Raw genomic sequence first — 17,183 nt, forward strand, 5'->3', positions numbered from 1 at the left:
GCGCCTCTGGCTGGGACCCAGAAGGCTGAGGACGGAGAGCGGAGACGGGGTCCCTCGGAAGCCCCCTGACCCCCCGCCCCGACTCCCCCCCCCAGGTCCGGCCGCGTGGCCTGTCCGGCGCCCTCGGAACCGTCTGAAGCTGCGGATGCGCTGACCACTGACCACCGACCCCGGAGACGCCCGGGTCCCGGCGGGAAGCAGCACAGAGGCGGGACTCGGGCGAATGGTCCACTCTGTCTGCAGCAGAAACAAAACATGTGCGTGAAAATCTCAAATAACGCTCTGCGTTGTAACGCACCCACTTTTTTTCAATTTTTCCCAACTCCTTCCACGTTCCGGGAAAAACACATTCAGAGACGTTTAGAGACACGAGAGGTCGGCAGAGCACGGGTTCTCTCTCCCTGACGAGGCTCATCCACCCTCCGCGCCCCTCCCGTGGCCTCCGCCGGCCCAGCGGGGTCTCGAGGGGCCGGGGCTGCGTTCGTTGCCGCCTGGACCCCACACGGGCTCTGGGGAGACGTCGGTCCCCTCACAACGGGAGCCGGAAAGAGGCAGCGGCGGGTTCCCCCCCGGCGGAGGCGAAGCTGGTGCCGCACGGCCGGTGTCCTGCCGCCCTCTGGTGGCGGCGTGCGCGTATCCTCTCGGCCTCAAACCAGGAAGTTGCATGTGAGGAAACTGAGGCTGGGAGAAGGGGCGGGCCCTGCCCGTGGTCACTCAGGGATTAGGGGCAGAGCTCGGACATGAACCTGGTGCTCTCAGCGGTGAAGAGGGACCTGAATGCCCTGCTTGGGGCCTGGAACCAGCTGAACCTGAAGCCGATCCTACTTGGACTGTTCAGTTACTTGAACCAGTTTTGCCAAAGCCAGCTTGCTTCAGCCGGTTTTTTCTTGCAGTCAAGGGGCCCTTGGCCACTGCCGCGTCCAGAACCCACGACGTTGCCCGAGCGTGCAGCCCGGGGCTCGGACCCTCCTTCCTGGGTCCTGAGTGTCCCCGACTGCGAGTGGGGCCAGGGCGGGAGTGGGGGGGGGGGACCAGGAATGTGGAGGGGCCACGCCGGCCAGAGGGGGTCAGAGGGGGCGCGCCCTGGGGTCGGGGTCATGGTGTCACGGGGCCCAGGTCTGCGCCTCGTGTCCTCGTCTGCACGCGAGTGGTGGAGGGGGAGCTGTGCGCGGGCCGGGCAGCTGGGCCGGAGGCTCGTCTCTCAGCCTCAGGCCGGGAAACTGCTCCCCGTGTCCGAGGATTCTCAATGGGACCCGACGTTCCCGATGAGGAGCGGGACTCGAGGACGGAGAGGAGTGGGGGCGACAGAGACGGAGAGACAGTCACAAGTCGGGCCTGAGGGGTGTTATGGGCTCGGGGAGAATGTACCGAGACCCCAAGAGCTGGGCCCACCGTGGGGGTGTCTCCCAAACGAGGTGACTCACGAACGTGCCCCTTGGTGACGCGGCCCATCTGGCAAAGAAGCCGGGCCGTGGGGGAGCCCAGCCCTTTGCACCTTGGCCGGGTGCCTTGTGCAGGACACGACCTGTGCAACAGTCCTGGGTGGCCCTGAGCAGAGGCCATGGAAGGTTAATTGAGAAAGGGGATGAGACCCTCTGTGGTGGGCGGAATAACGTCCCCCAAAGACGTCCCCGTCCTGGTCCCGGGCCCTGTGGCTGTGTCACCTCACAGGGCAGAGGGGACCCTGCAGACGGGTTAAGTCGAGGCCCCTGGGATGGGGGTGACCCGGGATTCCCGGGGCCCAGGGTCATCCCGGGGTCCTGAGCAGAGGGAGGTGGGAGGGTCAGAGGCCGAGATGGAGACGCTGCGCTGCTGGCCGTGCGGACGGAGGAAGGGGCCCCGAGCCCAGGACCCGGCGCCTCTGGAAGCTGGAGGAGGCGGGACACGCTCCTCCCCTGGGGCCTCCGGGGGGACCCGCCCTGGCCACCCCTGGGTTTAGCCCCGTGGGACCCTGTCGGACTCCTGAGTCCAGGACTGAGACAATAAGTGTGTGTTGCTGTTTTGTTTTTTAATTTTTTTTTTTTTTGAGGAAGATTAGCCCTGTGCTAACTGCTGCCCGTCCTCCTCTGTGTGTTGCTTGAAGCCACCTGGTTCTGGTCACTCGTCACAGCAGCCACGGGAGCCTCGCACGTCCCCGGAGCCGGGGGGACGCAGGGACGGCCCCAGGGGAGGACGTGGCGGGAGGCGGCCGGGGAGCCACAGACTCACGACCGGCTTGTGTCTGAGGCCCTGAAACCACCGTCTGGAGGGCGCGTGGGGTCCTGGGACGGAATTGCCGGAACCCAGAGAAGAGGTGACCTTGGCCACCGAGAGGCCACTCCGCAGGGCCCTGCCCCCCCAGACTGTCTGAGTCCCTCTCCCCGTCCCCAGCTCCTCCCCGGGGCCCCCGCTGTTCCCGCCGCGCCACCCACTGAGCCACCGGGCCCGTTCCCTGCAGCCGCGGGAAGGAGCTTCGTGGAGACTCGGGCCCTGAATCCGTGCCCGGACCTCCTCTGCCCGCCTGTGAGGCTGGTCCCACCGTCTCCCCTGTGTGTAGCGGGGAAACCGAGGCACAGGCGGGCAGGGACCCAGCGGCCACACACAGGCGGCGCCCACGCCTCTGCCCGAATGACCTCGTCGCCGGGCGTGAGGCTGGTGGCCACGCGGTCCAGCTGCCAGCCCTCGGGCCCCACTGAGACCGGCCGCCCAGGACACAGCAAGCGCTCAACAAACCTCCGAGGACGATGGTGGAGGAGAGCGGCTGGGCAGCGGGATGGGCTCCGTGGGAGCAGGACTGGGCCGGCCCACTGGAGAGGCCACTCGCTCACGGACACGCATGGAGTGAGCGCCGACTGCATACCACTCGCCGGGAACGATGGTGAACCCGACGGCCGGGCCGGGGCGGAAAACAGCACCCATGTCATCAAGAAAGCGGAACAGACAGAGGGGGCCAGGCGGCCCCGCGGGTTTATTTCATTTCGCGGGACAGGCAGTGTGGGGGGCACAGCAGGAGGACCCCGAATCGAGCCCTTCCTCCACTGGGTGGGGGCTCGGCTCGGAGACCCCGGGTGGCGGGGAGCTGGCCCCCCTCCTCCTCGGGCCGGACGGCGTTTGGCAAACTCTCAGGAGCAGAAAGAATCGACAGAAATCCCGTTTCCTCCCAGCTTTGGACCCAAAACCCACAACGATTTCTCCCGGAAAATAAAAACGGAAAAGAAAGCCCTCGAGAGTCGGAGAGCGCGGCTGCCCCGGGGTTGGCGCCCGTGACCCCCGTGTGGGTCTGGCCGGGGACCTATTTCCTAAGCTGGGGTCGGTGGCGGGGGGCTCGGGGGCAGTCTTGGCAGTTCCCACGGGGTCATGGCAGGGCAGGGGGTGGGCGCCCCTGTCCCCAGGCTCAGTCCTCGTCCTCGCTCGCGTAGATGCCGGCTTCCCAGCGTTCTGCCCTGGCGCTCTTGTGACGGGTCACCCTCGTGGCTTCCAGGATCTGCGAGAACGGGCACGGATCCCCGTCAGGGTCCCCGCCTACATCAGGGTCCTGACCCCCCCCCGGACGCCCCCCCCCCCCCCCGCCAGCTCACAGGGGAGCCCTAGGACGGGGTAAAGCTGCACCATCCCCTCCTCTGTTTCAGACCCTCTACTCCTAGTGATAGTGCTCAGCAAGCTAACTCCTGCTGAGCTCCACAGCGGGGCCCACGCCCGGGCCTGGCACTCTGGACGCGGCTCAGAGGGGGCCACTGAGGTCGCTGGCCTCCTGCACACTCTCAGATGGACCCCTCCCTCGAAGAAAATGCCCTCGTCTTGGGCCCAACCTGACAGAACCCTTCCTGGCACGCGGACCCTGTTCCACCCTCTGTGCCCGCGGCAGGCATCACGAGCGGATCACAGCAAGATCCACCTCGGGCAGACACCATCCATCGAGCAGATACCCAGGGAGGGCCCCACACCCCGAGGAAGGGCTTCTGGTGGCCCCGATGCCCCTGGTCGGGGGGCACAGACGGGGGAGGGAGAGACGGGCGCTCGGCCCCGGGAGCCACTCACGTCCGAGTTGATGTTGTCCGCGGGGTTGATGCCTGCGTACTGCGGGAAGGGAACACGTCCGTCAGCCCGGGCCCTTCACGCTCCGCCCCACCCCACAGCCCGCCTGGAACCCAAAGCACGGCCCACTCGGCCACCACGGAGGGCAGAAGGGGAGGCCTTCCCTGCCCGCAGGCGTCCCCCCCAATGCCCCTCAGTCACCCCAACCTCAGAGCCATCCACCATGCTGTTCCCTCATGCTGTTCCCCTCCATGAGGCCTCAGTCCCTCGTTTGACATTTTTCTTCAATATAAATGTCACCCTAACAAAGGGGTCGACGTCTGTGGACTCCTAATGCAGCCGGGTCCGCTCTGAGGCTCAGAGGGGGCTGCTCTGACTGAAGTTCGTTTCACAGAGGAGGGGATCAAGGCTCAGAGAGGGGCAGGGACTTGTCCAACATCACACAGCCGGCAAGGGGCAGGGCTGGGACCTGAACCCCGGGTCACTGGGCTCCACTCGGTGTCCCAAACCACCGGGCCGGCTGTGAGCACCGGGTGTGCGCGGCCAGCATTGGGGTGATTGTCGGTGACGTCCCCAATACCCCAGCCAGGGAGGAGCTGGCCTCCCGGTTACAAACACAGGGGGTGGGGTCAGGCCTGGGCTGCGGTCCCGGCCGGGAGCCTGGTGACCCTGGGTGGGTAGCTCCCCCGCCTGGCGGGCGCAGAGCCCCGAGCGGAGCGCGTCCCGCAAAAGCTTAAATGCTCCCGACTCACCCACTGCTCCTTCCTCTTTCTCTGCCCGGGCGCTGCCTCGGCCGGGGCCTCCGCCGTCCACGCCAGGCCCGACTGCAGGTGGATGGGGCGGAAGTGCACCTCGGACACCGAGTAGCTGCCCGTGAGGCCTGTGGGGTCGGGGGGAGGGGAGGAAGGCGCCTCAGGGCAGGTGCCAGGGCCCCTCGAGGGCAGCACAGCGGTCCAACCCCAGCCCTGGACACACGGAGTCTCTGGGCCAAGAGGCTGGACCAGTTCAGGAGACGGGCGGATGGACAGACGGACAGAGCAGACAGCGAGCTGGGAAAACCGACGGGGGGACCAGCACAGCCGGTCAGGAAAGACTGGACGGGCAGGCGGGCCGAGGGCGAGAGGCGAAAGGCATTAAAAGTGACACGGGGGACACAGCCAGAAGGACCCACAACTGGAATACACAGCTGCATACCAGGGGGCGGCGGGGGGGGGGGGCAAAAAGAAGAAGAAAAAGGAAAAAAAAGAAGATTGGCAACAGATGTTCCCTCAGGTGCCAATCTTAAAAAAAAAAAAAAAAGTGAGGCCGGCCCGGTGGCACAGCGGTTAAGTGCACACGTTCCACTGTGGCAGCCCGGGGTTCGCCGGTTCGGATCCCAGGTGCGGACATGGCACCGCTTGGCAAGCCATGCTGTGGTAGGCATCCCATGGATAAAGTAGAGGAAGATGGGCATGGATGTGAGCTCAGGGCCAGTCTTCCTCAGCAAAAAGAGGAGGATTGGCAGTGGATGTTAGCTCAGGGCTAATCTTCCTCAAAAAAAAAAAAAAGTAACACAGGGCGATATTTGGGATGGACGCAGAGGAGCCACCGACCAAGAGGACACAACCTCTGTCAACCTTTACGCGCCACTAACGACGTGTCCAAACCCACGGTCCGCGGCTTAAGGAGCCGGACGAGCGCGCAGGGACGGTGGGCAGCACCCCGGCCCCTCCCGACGCCCCCGGCCCCTCACCGGACGCCTGGGACGAGCTCCTGGAGCCGCGGTCGTCGTCCGCGTCCGCGTCCGGCGACGGCGAAAAGACCTCGGGGAAGAGCGCGCTCCGCCTCTCCGCCGCCAACTCGCGCTCCCGGCGCAGCACCGTCTCCACCTCGCGCTCCAGCAGCTCCGACGACCCGGACCTGTGCAGCCTCGTGGCTGGGGCCCCGGGTGCCTCCCAGCCCCAGCCCCGGGGGGCCTCGGCCTGCGGGGGCTCCTCCGGGACCCCGAAACGCAGCGGACGGAGGCGGAAGCTCTCCCAGCGCACGACGCCCCCGTCGGCCCGCGGGGCTCCCTGCGCCGCCTTGGAGCGCTCCTGCTTCGCGCCCCGGGGTTTCCCGGGGGCTCCCCAGAGATGCCTCGGGGACCCCGCGGCCTCGGCGTCGTCGGCGTAGACGGCGGGGAGCTCGGGCCCGGGCGCCGCGGAGCCCAGGTACGGCTGGTAGGCGCTGGGCGGGATGCGGCTCACCCTGCGCGCCTCGGGAACCGGGTCGGCCGCCCTGGCGTCGGGGGTCGGGCCGAGGATGGAGTCCGAGCTGAGCGCCCTCCGCAGCCCGGCGGGCGGGGGGGACCCGTCGGAGGCCCAGTCGGGGGTGGACGCGCGGCCGACCCGCCGGCCCTCGCGCAGGTGGTCCTGCTCGCGCTGCGTCTCCTGCGCCAGGTCCCGCTGCACGTAGAGCGACGGCCGCCCGCGCTCGCGCCTCGGGGCGTCGGCCAGGGTCACTTTGCTCAGCACCGGCCGCGACACCACCTGCACCAGCTCCTGGCGGCCGCCCGCCCGCTGCAGCCCCCGCTGCTCCCGCAGGGCCGCCTCCCGCTCCTGCGCCAGCCGGATCTCGCGCTCGATGGGCGTCTCCCCGGGCGCCTCGGGGGGCTCGACGGCAGCCGGGACGGCGGCCCCCGCGGACCAACCGCGCACGCCCCTCTCCTCCAGGACCACCTCCTTCCCCGGGGGCTTCGCCGGCGCCGCGTGCCCGTTGGCCAGCGGCGGCCTGGTCCCGGCCTTGGGCGCCGGGCTGAGCCTGGGCGGGCCGTGCGCGGGGGCCGCCCTGCCCGCGGGTCTCCGAGGGGCGTCGGCGCGCGCCTGCTCCAGGCCCAGAAACTGCCGCCTGGCCGCCAGGAAGTCGATCTGCTCCCTGTCGACCGCGTTCTCCTCCGCGGGTGTGGACGGCGGCCGCCGGCCGGGGCTCCCGGGGGCCCCGTGGTCAGGGGCGTCACCCAGCGTGGCCCCCCCGTCGCTCGTCTTGACCGCCTGGCCCTGGATGACCACCCAGCGCTCCCGCTCCAGGTCCCACGGCCGCCTGACGTCCAGGTGGTACACCTCCGCCTCCTCCTCCTCGCCGTCCTCCGGGTGGAGGGACCGCGCGGACCGCTGGACCGAGAAGGCCCGCGGGCTGTAGGGCGCCCCCGGCCGCGCCAGGTTTGGCCGGGCCTTGCGGTCAGCCGGCCACGCCTGCGGGTCGTCCTGGCTCCAGCCGCCGGCCCGGGGCCCCACGCTCACCAGCTCGACCGTGTAGCTGGGGTCGCCGTCGAAGGCCGGGCCGGCCAGGCGCCGCGAGTGGGGGATGTTCAGGATCTGGTATCTGGTCACTCGGTCCATGTTCCGGGCTCTCGGGCTCCCGGGCGGAGATGCGCTGGGCTCACTGAGGGAGAAGGAAGCGACAGCCGCCAGGTCAGGGGACTTGGGGCGAAGCCCAATCTCCGGCCCCTCTGAGGGCACCGTCCTGGCCCTTTGATGGGTTCGGGGATGGACAATCGACCCAGCCAACCAATCAGAGCATTCCATGCCCTGGGCCTCTGTGATTGGTGGAGGGCTGGACACGTGACCCAATCTACCCAATGACAGGAAATCCTGGGACTTTGTAATGAATGTGGAAAATTGCACCCTCTCCCCGCTGGGCTTATTAGGATGGTGAGATGATGCTGAGAACCTCTGGAGGCCGTAGGTGTCCCCTTGTGGACACAGCCTTCTCCAGACCAACCCCAACCCCAACCCAGCATCCTAAAAATGTTTGAGCTCCTGGATCCAGCCACACCTGAATCCCTGAGCACTCTTGTACGGACTCAATAAACCGCCCCACGTGTGTCTGACGTTTGTAGGCACCTCTGCCCACTTCATCTTCCAAACACGGTGGGCTCTGCCGCAGTCAGCCCCCTGCTGTCCACCCCTTCTGCTCCTCCCTCCCCCACTCAGCTTCCCATCCAGACCCACTGCCACGCCGGGACAGCCTCCCTGGGCGCCCCCAGTGCGTGCGTCCGCCTGTCTCCCAGGGCACACACATTCTGGGGTCCCTTCTGTGATTGTTTCCCTCCGACGTTTACAGATGGCCCCAGTGGGCCTGCCCCTCGCTGAGGGATGTCAAGTGGGGAAACTGAGGCCCAGGGAGGGGTAGTGACTGGCAGAGACTCCAGCTTCCCGGCTCCCACATCCCGGTTCTCTCCCCCTGCACCCGCCCAGGGGGACGCCCCGTCCCATCCCAGCCAACTCCCCCCACCCGCCCCGCCCGCCACATCTCGGTGCCATAAAGCCAAGACGGGCTGGGGAACGCCTTGGACCTTGTCCCGAGGGACCAAGTGACACCCTGACCCAGTGACCCCGGCGGGACGGGCCCCTCCTAAGTGTCCGAGTTCCCGCTGAGCGCGGCTCCAGGAGGCTCCTCCAAGGTCCCACTCTGCAGCTCCTGACGTCCCCGGGTGCCACTCTCACGCCCGCACCGGCCCTCCAGGCGTCTGTCTGGCCTCGGCACAAACCCCGGACTCCACAGGTGCCGCACCCCACACCCGGCCCTCCTCCTCCCCGCACGGCTCCCTCTGCCCCAGGACTCTCCCTTCTGCTCCTCCACAGCCTCCTTGGCGGCGGCCCACAGGACCCCTCCTCCAGGGAGCCCCCCCAGATTGCCCCGGCCTCGGAGCCCGTCGTCTGAACACCTCCGGCATTCCCAGAACCCAGTGTGAGGCGTCTCCTTTTGACAGCTGAGGAAGGAGGGGGGCCATCCCCAACTCCCCAGATGGCCCTCGGCCTCGGCCCCCTGGTCCCATCACAGTAACTGTGCACATTCGCTGCCTTCATATTCACTTGGTTATAAAAGCTAAATGCAGCGGCCGGCCCAGCGGTGCAGTGGGTAGGTTCGCGCGATCCGCTACAGCGGCCCGGGGTTGTCCAGTTTGGATCCCGGGTGCGGACATGGCACCACTTGGCAAGCTGCTATGCTCAGGCGGCGTCCCACATATAAAGTAGAGGAAGATGGGCACGGATGTGAGCTCAGAGCCAGTCTTCCTCAGCAAAAAAGAAAAAAAAAAAAAAAAGAGGAAAATCGGCAACAGATGTTAGCACAGCACCAATCCTCCCCACCAAAAAAAAAACCCTAAATGCAGCTCCGACGTGGAAATCGCGGCCCCTCCCCGACCTGGGGGTGGCGTCCATCAGTGCAACATCCATCGTGGCAACAATGTCACAGCTGACACGTTATGTCTCACTCGCTGTTTCCACGTATCAGACTCGGGGAAACAATCTTTCAGAACAAGCAGGATTGGGTCACGGATCCCAGCCGACCCGACCCGGCTGAGCCGCGGTGCAGGGACCATGCGGCCCCCGCGGACTCTCCCTGAGGGTCGCTGGGGGTGGGCCCGTCTCCTCCCACGAGAAGCTGTCAGCTTGGGACCCTCCCCGTGGGGCCCGGGTGAGCATCCCCCCGCTGCAGCCCAGAGCCTCGTACACAGCAGGCGCTTAATAATGGCGCGGCGTCCGCAGACACCCCTGGCCCTGAGTACTCGGGGTGTGAGGGTTGGGCTGAGCCGCTTGCTGGCCGGGCGCTGACCCACAGCTGGGCGTCCCCGGCCCCCTCTGCGCCCGCGCCCTGGCTCCCGGCGGGGCGGGGGCGGCGGCTGACGCAGGTGTGTTTGCAGAGTGACTGACCGGCTGCTCACCAGCGGGATTTACAAGCCTCGGGAGACACGAACTCAGGGAGGAAAATCCACCTGCCGCAGGGTGTCGGGCGGGGCGCGGGTGAGTCACTGAGGCCGTGGGGCGGGGCCGGGCGGGGCTGTGGGTGCAAGGGTCCCGGGTCCCACTTGCCCGTGGCCTTGAGCAAGGCCCTTCCGCCCTCTGGCCTGAGCGTCCACACCTGGATGGTAGCAGAGTCCAGGGCGCGTGGCTCCACCCCGAAGGGCTGCCATACAGATCCATACCCTGTGCCTGGTATACAGCAGGCGCTAGATAAATGCTTTCACAGCGGTCGTTGCTATTATTCCTTCAACCCCGGATCCACCGCTGGTCTCAGGGTGACCCTGAGGCAGGCACCCCCTCTCGCAAAGCCTCAGTCTCCCCATCTGTAACGCGGGATGCTGCTGCCCCCCATGGGGCCTGAGCGGGGTCCCCATCGCGGAGAAACCCCAGGGAGGAGACTCATCCCTTTTGAGACCTCGGAGGTGCTGAGCAAGTGGGTCCTCGTGACAACCCCAGAGCCTCGCGCCTGTGGGCGGCTCCCCGAGCACCGAGCACCGAGCACCAAGCACCAGCATCCCATTTGCTCCTAAGAGCCTGTGACCGGAGGACCATTCCTGTCCTCAGGTGACAGCGGAGGAAACCGAGGCCCCGACAGGGGAGGTCACTCACCCGAGGTCACACAGCCAGTGACAGAGCAACATGTCTCCAAGCCTGAGCCTTCCTCCTCCTCCAGGAAGACCCCCGGGATGCCTCCTCCCCACCCGACCCTGTGTTGTGCAGACGCCAAACTGAACTGGGTTTATGGCTCCAGGTGCCACACACCTGCTCCCCTGTCACCTGTGGGTGGCCTCCTGCCCTCGGGGCAAAGGGCTGCTGAGGGGCCCCGGGCTCAGGCTGGGCCGGTCACCACCGGGAGGGGCTCCGGGGTTCCCCTTCAGTCACTCGGGCCACGGTCCCCTGACCCCTCGACACAGCTGGACGCGGCTGAGTCTCCGGCCCCACGGGATCCGGGCCGCCCTCAGAGGCTGGACACCCACGAGCCTCTGGGCCGACACCCTGACCCCGTGCTGTGCGCCCCAACCGGGCCCGGGACCCCGTGGAGCTGTTGTGTGCTGTCCGAGACGACCCCCCCCCCCCACCCCGCAAGCCTCTGGTTGGCGCTGAGCAGCATCTCCCAGAAGCCTCAGGAATTCCCGGAACCCGTGGGGGGGCCTGTGAGGAGGGCCAGAGGGGAGACCGAGGCCCCCCGGGCCTCAGGGACGGGCGGGGGGGACGCAGACCCCAAGGCCTCAGAGCCAGCCTGGGGCGCACAGCGAGGGGAGAGGGGGTGGGGGCAGAGGACGGGGCCCCACCGCTGAGCAGCCCGTGCCGACCGGCGGCACACGGACCCCGAGCCGGAGACAGACCCCACACGCGGGACCCCCGCAGCCTCACCCGCGGCTCCCGGGCCCAGCAGCCTCCTGACTCGGCTCCGCTCCGCCGCCGGGCACCCAGGCCTCCCGGCGCCGCCCTGCCCGCGGTTGCCAGGGGACGGCCCGCCCCGGGAGCAGGTGCGCCCCCTCCTCCTCCTCCTGGGCCCCTCCCGGCCTCGGGAAACAAAGTCCAGGGGAGGAGAGAGAAAGACGACACCGGGCAGGGCGGGGCGGGCGCTGTGGAGCAGCCGGAACTCACCCCGAAACCTCCCTGCAGCAGCCCGGTCTGGCTCTCCTGCCACCTCTTGGCACCGCTCAGAGAGGGACACCGCCCACCCAGGGGCACACAGCAGGCCACAAGCCCGCCGTCTGTTTCTCAGTGGGAGGTCCGCGTCCCAACCCCCCACCGTGCCACCCGGCTCAGCCCACTCTCTGGGGCCGCCCCCCCCCCCAGGGAGCCCCTTTCTGGGACAAGCCTGGCTCTCCTGTCTCTGGGGGTTCAGCCGGGCCTGGGTTCGAATCCCATTTGACCTCTGAACCCCAGTTTCCTCCTCTGGGAAGTGGAGCCACCGCACGGCTGGAAGTCCCCAGGCCACTTCAGGGACATAAAGGACCGAACGAGGACACGGAAAGCACCAGAAAACACTGGCGGGATGGACACGGCCCCCCCGAGGCTCGAAATGGGCAGATTCTCAGTTGAGGAGCAGGGACCCCCCCCAGGGCCGCAGGGCCCGGCGGTCAGTCCACGGGGAGGGGACACGGCGGATGGGGCCTCCATCCCACGGCTGCGGCTCTGTCCTGACCTGCCCCTTGGCTGAACATGAGGCCCCTCTGAACCTCAGTCTCTTCTTCCATCAAACGGGCCCCCAGCCCGGACCCGGCAGGGCTGCCGAGAGGAGGGGACTCACGGACGGATCCGGACAAAGGGCCCAGCCCGGAGTTACAGCTGAGCGCGTGCCGTGCGTGGGTCTGTGAAAACCCGGGGCACACAGCCCCTCCATCTCCTCCCGTCACCCCCATGGCTCCCTTTGTCCCCGTTATGCAGGTGTGGAAACTGAGGCACGGGAAGCTCCCGGTCCTGCCTGAGGGCCGAGTGTCAGGGGTGGGGCTGGGATCCGAACGCGAGCCCCATCTCACGCACGCCACCGTACTCACCAGCCCACCGCTTATGCAGGGAAACTGAGGCCCCGAAAGGGCAGAGACTGGGTCACCCAGGGTGCTGGGGGCATCGCGGGGATGAGGCCCCGACTGTCCTGGCTCATGAAGCCCGGATGGGGAAACCGAAGCCCAGAGGGGCAGGACTTCTCCAGGATCACACAGTGGGGTCGAAGCCGGGTGGGAACCCCGGTAAACGCCGCCTCCCCTGTGCCTCCACCCGCTTCCCGCGAACCCGCTTCTCCTCTGTCCCCGGGGAGCGAGTCCCCCCGGGCGCTGCCCCCTCACCCAGGGCCTTACCTGCTGGGACGCAGATGCGGGACGGACTCCACGGACGCCCCCACCCACGGCACCGGGTGAGCCCGAGGGGTGCGCGGCGGCAGGCGGGAGAGGCCAGCTCCCCGGGGCCCGGCCCGGCCTCCCTTTATGGCGCAGGTGGGGCCCCGCCCCCGGCCGGCCGCGCCCTCCCCGCCCCGTGAAACCCAAGAACTCCAGGACCCGCGGCTGCTCACACTGTTTTATTTGCTTCTCCGGGAAAGTCAAGAACATCGGGGCCTCGTCACACATCGAAAGCAGAGGGGGCGGCGGAGGCTCACGGCTCGAGGACGCGGGTGGACTCGAGGAGGGCGGAGGGGGGGCCACGGCCACGGCCCAGGGGCACCTCGCGAGGGCCTCTCCTCCCGGCCACCGAGGGGCGGAGCTGAGACGGGACCCGGGCCGCGGTCGAGGCGGCCCCTGCACCCGCCCTGCCGAGGGGGCGGCCTGGTCGTCCTCAGCCCACCCATGAGAGGGGCTGTGAGCGCGTGCACGAATGCGCCTCCGGGGACAAGGGTGGCTGCACCCCAGAGACGGGCGTGCACAGCCGGGTGTCGGCCGCCCCCAGGACGGGCACTGGTCACCCCTCGCCCCTCCCGGTGAGAGGGGGGCAGGCTCACATCAGGCTGGGTGGCCGTGGGGGTCCCCCTCCGCTGCCTGGATGCGCCACACCCAGCGGAGCCGGCACTGGGCCCGATTGCCGGGGTGTGGTCGGGGGGACCCGGGAGCCTGGACCAAGCGGGCTGGAGACGGGGCCGGGGGGTGGCCCCTCGGGGTCCCCGAATTAGCACCAGGAGGAAGGAGGGCCCAGTGGGGGCGGGCGGTCGGCATGAGAAGCGGCTCACGCGTCCCTGCCTCGTGCAGGGGCAGCTCCGAGACCCCCACCCACCCCGACCAGACGGCAGTGCAGGGGTCACAGGTCCCTACCCGGCGGGGGGCCTGTCCCCAGGGCGCCCCCTTCCCCAGGCTCCACCATCCACCGGCTGCGCCCAGAGAGGGCACGCGGGGAGGGGCGTGTGCTCCAGCCGAGACCTCGAGCCTGGGCCCCCAAGAGGCACGGCCTCACCCCCGCCGGCCGAGACCCGGACACCGGCGCCTCAGCTGGGGACCCTCGAGGGACCCGCTTCCAGGGGCTGGGTGGGGACTGAGCAGGCCCCCGCGGCTCCCTCTGGCGAGATGTCCCCTCGGGGACCTCATCGGAGGTGGCAGGAAGGCACAGGCAGGAGGCCCAGAGGGTGGCGGGCTGGCCCGGAGCCGCCCCGAGGCCCCGGGTCACGCCAGCCGGGACGCCGTGGGCGGGAGCCGCGTCTGTGGAGCTGCTGCGACACGGGGGTCTCGTCTCGGGGACGGGTGGGTCTGCCGTGTGTGTCTCTGCGGCCAGGTGTGGGCGTGCGGCTCAGTGGTTAGGGCGTGTCGGGGGCGGTGCCTGGGTGGGGGGCGGGCGGGACCTCCCCGTCCCTCTCTTTCCAGTGAGAGAAAACTCAGAAGGAACGTGTGACGACACGGCGTGTCCTGGGGACCGTGGCGGTGGGTGGAGGGTGGGCAGGCGCCGGGGGGGCTGGGCGGTGGGTGTCTGGCACGGAGGGCGGGGCCGGGGTCTGGGGGGCCGGGCGGCTCACATGATGGAGCAGCATTTACAGCGGTGTTTCTTCATGTCGAGGTCCTGGGGCTCACTGGCGGGGGCCTCGGGCCCCACCTGGTTCTCTTCCCGGGGGGCCGCGGCGGCCGGGGGCTCGGCGGCGCTGCCGTTGGGCGGGGCGGGCTCCTTGGGCTCGGCCGCGTCCTCAATGACCACCAGCTCCGCGGTGATGGTGTCCTGCAGGCCCAGCACCTTCTGGGTCTCGGCCTCGTCCTCCACGTTCTGATAGCCCATGAAGATCATGGTGACGGGGGGCTCCTGGCCGGGCTGGATGCCCGGGGGGCCCGAGGTGGCCTCGCCCGGCTGCGCCTGCACCCCAGTGATCTCCCGCCTGGAGGGCGTGGTCCGCACGGCCTCCTCCGGGGCCCCCTGGGTCTCCGCCGACCCGGCCGCGGACCCCGCCTCGCTCAGCGTGACCTCGTCCGCCTTGTGGATGAGTTCGTCCACCTCGGAGGAGCTCAGCGGGTGGATCCCGTTCATGGCGGTGCCGTCCACGGCGGGGACCACGGGCGGAGGGGGGGGGGGGGGGAGAGAGAGAGAGAGAGAGAGGGGGAGTGAGCTGGTTCCCGGACGGGAGGGTGGCCGGGCAAGGCCGCGAGCCCCCCTCTGGGGTATCGAGGAAATTAAATTACGCATTCAGAACCGACGGACGATCAAGTCGGGACCCGTGGATGCAGCCAAACTGGGGCACAGAGGAAAATTCATAGACCCCCAAAGCATTTGTTAGAAACCAAGATGGAGCGTCACCCAAGGAGCTGGCGTTTTACCGTCCTGCATTTTGAGGGTTTTCCACATTCCCCACGTGACTGACTCCAGTCAGATAACCATGCAGAGTAGGTCCGTTTTCGGCCACCGCGAGGATGGTGAAGCTCAGAGAAGGGAAGCAACCAGCCCACGGTCACACAGCTGGACCCCGCTCCTTCTCCCAGGCTAGGCCTGAGGAGTCGAAGGCGTCCAGATTCAGTCCTTTTTTGGGTTTATGGGGGTGATTTTTGAATTAAAGTTTAGTTCCTTCACTCGATATTTTTCGTTTTCTAGTAAATGCCCTGAAGGCTATACATTTTCCTCGGAGTCCTGCTTTGGCTGCATCCCCTGGATCCCACCAGGTCGTTTTCTTTCGAGTGTAAACAGTTTACCGTTTCCACCTTGACCGACTGCCTCTTTAAGCCAGCATTTATTTTGAAGGGCGTTTTTAAATTTCGGGGAGTTGGGGGAAGCTGCGACCCGAGAACCCACAGCCTAAGATAGAAACTCTGCAACAGTCCTTGGAGCGGCCTGTGTGGCCCGGGACTACGTCACCTCCCGAAAACACTCGGCCCGACTGAAAAGAATGCCCTTCTCCACCGGCCAGAGTTTCGTACGTGCATCCACGTTGCCAAACACATTTTCCAAATCTCACCGACATTCGCGCTCGTGTCTCTGATTTTCCGGGCTGTGTGGCCGTCTCTAAGGAGGAGGAGCCCGGCCACCGTCGGGTGCCCCAGATAAGAGCCCGGCAAACGCCTCCTAGAGACCCGGCCCCCGGCTGCCAGGGGGAGGGATGCCCGGGCGCCCCTGGGACGCGCCGCCTCTCAGGCCAAAGGTCAGGGCCGGGTTCCTGGCTTCGGGCCAGAAGGAAAGTGCTTTTTCTACTCTCAGTTTCCAAACCCCCAGGGAGGCGGCGTCCACCCGCCCCGGGCCTGGCGGTGCCTTTGGGCTGGAGGCCCGGGGACGGGGAGCGTCCGGGTCACACGGCGTCAAGCGGAGGACGTCCCACAGGAATCCGAGCCCTCGGCTGCCATGGAAACAGATCACCTTCCCGTTGCCGGGCAACCGGAGTCCGGTCCAGCGGGTCCCGAATCCCCAGGGGCCGGGCCGGGCTGGACAGAGCGGCCGCCCGGGACCACGCGGCTGGCGAGAGCCGGAGGCGGCAGGGCCTACGCCCCTGACCGCGGCAGAGCTGGGTGACGCGGCCCCTTTAAGAGCACCCCGGACGCCGCGACGTCCTCTGAGAACACGAGGCTCCGGGACCCGAAACCAATGGCCACCCCCCAGCGCGTCAACGGGGATAAAACGGACCAGGACACGCGTCCAGGATGTGGAGAGACGGGAACCCTCGCACGCGGCCGGCGGGAAGCACCCAGCAGGTCCTCAGAGGGTGGAACGGAGTCACCGCCTGACCCAGCAGTTCCACTCCTGGGGGTCGTCCCCAGACGTCTGGCCCCAAAACCTCGAAAGGCATTAGAAAACCAAAAGGCGGGAAAAACCCAAACGCCCATCAGCTGAGAACGGACAAACCCAACGTGGTCCATCCCAACAACGGAACCTCATTCGGCCATAAAATAGGAACGTGGAGGGACCTGCACCCACGATGCTCAGGGAGAGCAGCAGACACAGAAGGACACACGGCGTGTGACCCCATGGACGGGAAACATCCAGAACAGGCAGATCCACAGACAGAGAGCGGGCTCGTGGGTGCCGGGGGCTGGGGAGCGGGTGGGGGTGATGCTGATGGGGACGGGGCTGCTTTTTGGGGTGACGGAATGTTCCGGAACCAGACAGCGAGGGTGCACAACACGGTGAATATTCCAAAACCCACTGCATCGGACGCTGACTTGCACAGTGTTCTGGATCCTTCCACCCCGTGTCCCAGGTTCTTGTAAGGGTGGCATTCATGGACCCGCTAACGGGCGCTAGAGCCGAGCTCTAGGATTTAGCACCTGACTCGGGGGGACCGGCTCTGAGCTCCGCGCCACAAAGAAGCCGCCTTGATCCTGAGTGTGTCCTTTAATGTCTTCTTAAGACACATTTAGTTTCCCAGAGTGGATTTGTTCTCCTTTTCCAGCATCACCGCAAACACTGCCTAGAATCTCCCCCTCCCTGGGGTCACTCATACCCCGTCCCACAGGTCAGGCCGAAAGCGGATAAATTTAAACGCCAAGATGTTTATGAAACTGGCCCCTAAAC

General features: G+C 67.3%; 2 protein-coding genes across 3 annotated transcripts; both read right to left on the reverse strand.

Annotated features, from left to right (window-relative positions):
- Positions 1-2,902: 2,902 nt before the first annotated feature.
- On the reverse strand, positions 2,903-12,786 carry MISP (mitotic spindle positioning). Of its 2 annotated transcripts, none has more exons than XM_046649076.1 (5): positions 12,584-12,786; positions 5,747-7,413; positions 4,767-4,894; positions 4,018-4,056; positions 2,903-3,463 (listed from the first exon to the last, which is right to left on the reverse strand). In XM_046649076.1, exons 2-5 carry the CDS (start codon positions 7,368-7,370, stop codon positions 3,374-3,376), a joined length of 1,881 nt encoding a protein of 626 aa, XP_046505032.1. In that variant the 5' UTR covers positions 7,371-7,413; positions 12,584-12,786; the 3' UTR covers positions 2,903-3,373. The 2 variants fall into 2 exon arrangements, with proteins under 2 accessions (XP_046505032.1, XP_046505033.1); XM_046649077.1 differs by lacking the exon at positions 12,584-12,786 and adding an exon at positions 11,151-11,386.
- Positions 12,787-16,478, reverse strand: PALM (paralemmin). Its single transcript, XM_046649078.1, has one exon. The coding sequence runs from the start codon at positions 14,871-14,873 to the stop codon at positions 14,214-14,216; it is 660 nt and encodes a 219-aa protein (XP_046505034.1). The 5' UTR covers positions 14,874-16,478; the 3' UTR covers positions 12,787-14,213.
- Positions 16,479-17,183: the final 705 nt, after the last annotated feature.

Source organism: Equus quagga, unplaced genomic scaffold (assembly GCF_021613505.1).
Source record: "Equus quagga isolate Etosha38 unplaced genomic scaffold, UCLA_HA_Equagga_1.0 HiC_scaffold_2484_RagTag, whole genome shotgun sequence".
NCBI classification, from domain to species: Eukaryota; Metazoa; Chordata; class Mammalia; order Perissodactyla; family Equidae; genus Equus; species Equus quagga.

Excerpts from the sequence above, each read along its gene's own strand:
- PALM (XM_046649078.1), bottom strand. The coding sequence starts at position 14,873 with ATGCGTAATTTAATTTCCTCGATACCCCAGAGGGGGGCTCGCGGCCTT.
- MISP (XM_046649076.1), bottom strand. The coding sequence starts at position 7,370 with ATGGACCGAGTGACCAGATACCAGATCCTGAACATCCCCCACTCGCGG. Across the intron at positions 4,895-5,746 it reads GAGCTCGTCCCAGGCGTCCG|GCCTCACGGGCAGCTACTCG; the intron begins GTGAGGGGCCGG and ends CCGACCCCACAG. Across the intron at positions 3,464-4,017 it reads CGGACAACATCAACTCGGAC|ATCCTGGAAGCCACGAGGGT; the intron begins GTGAGTGGCTCC and ends CCGTTCTCGCAG.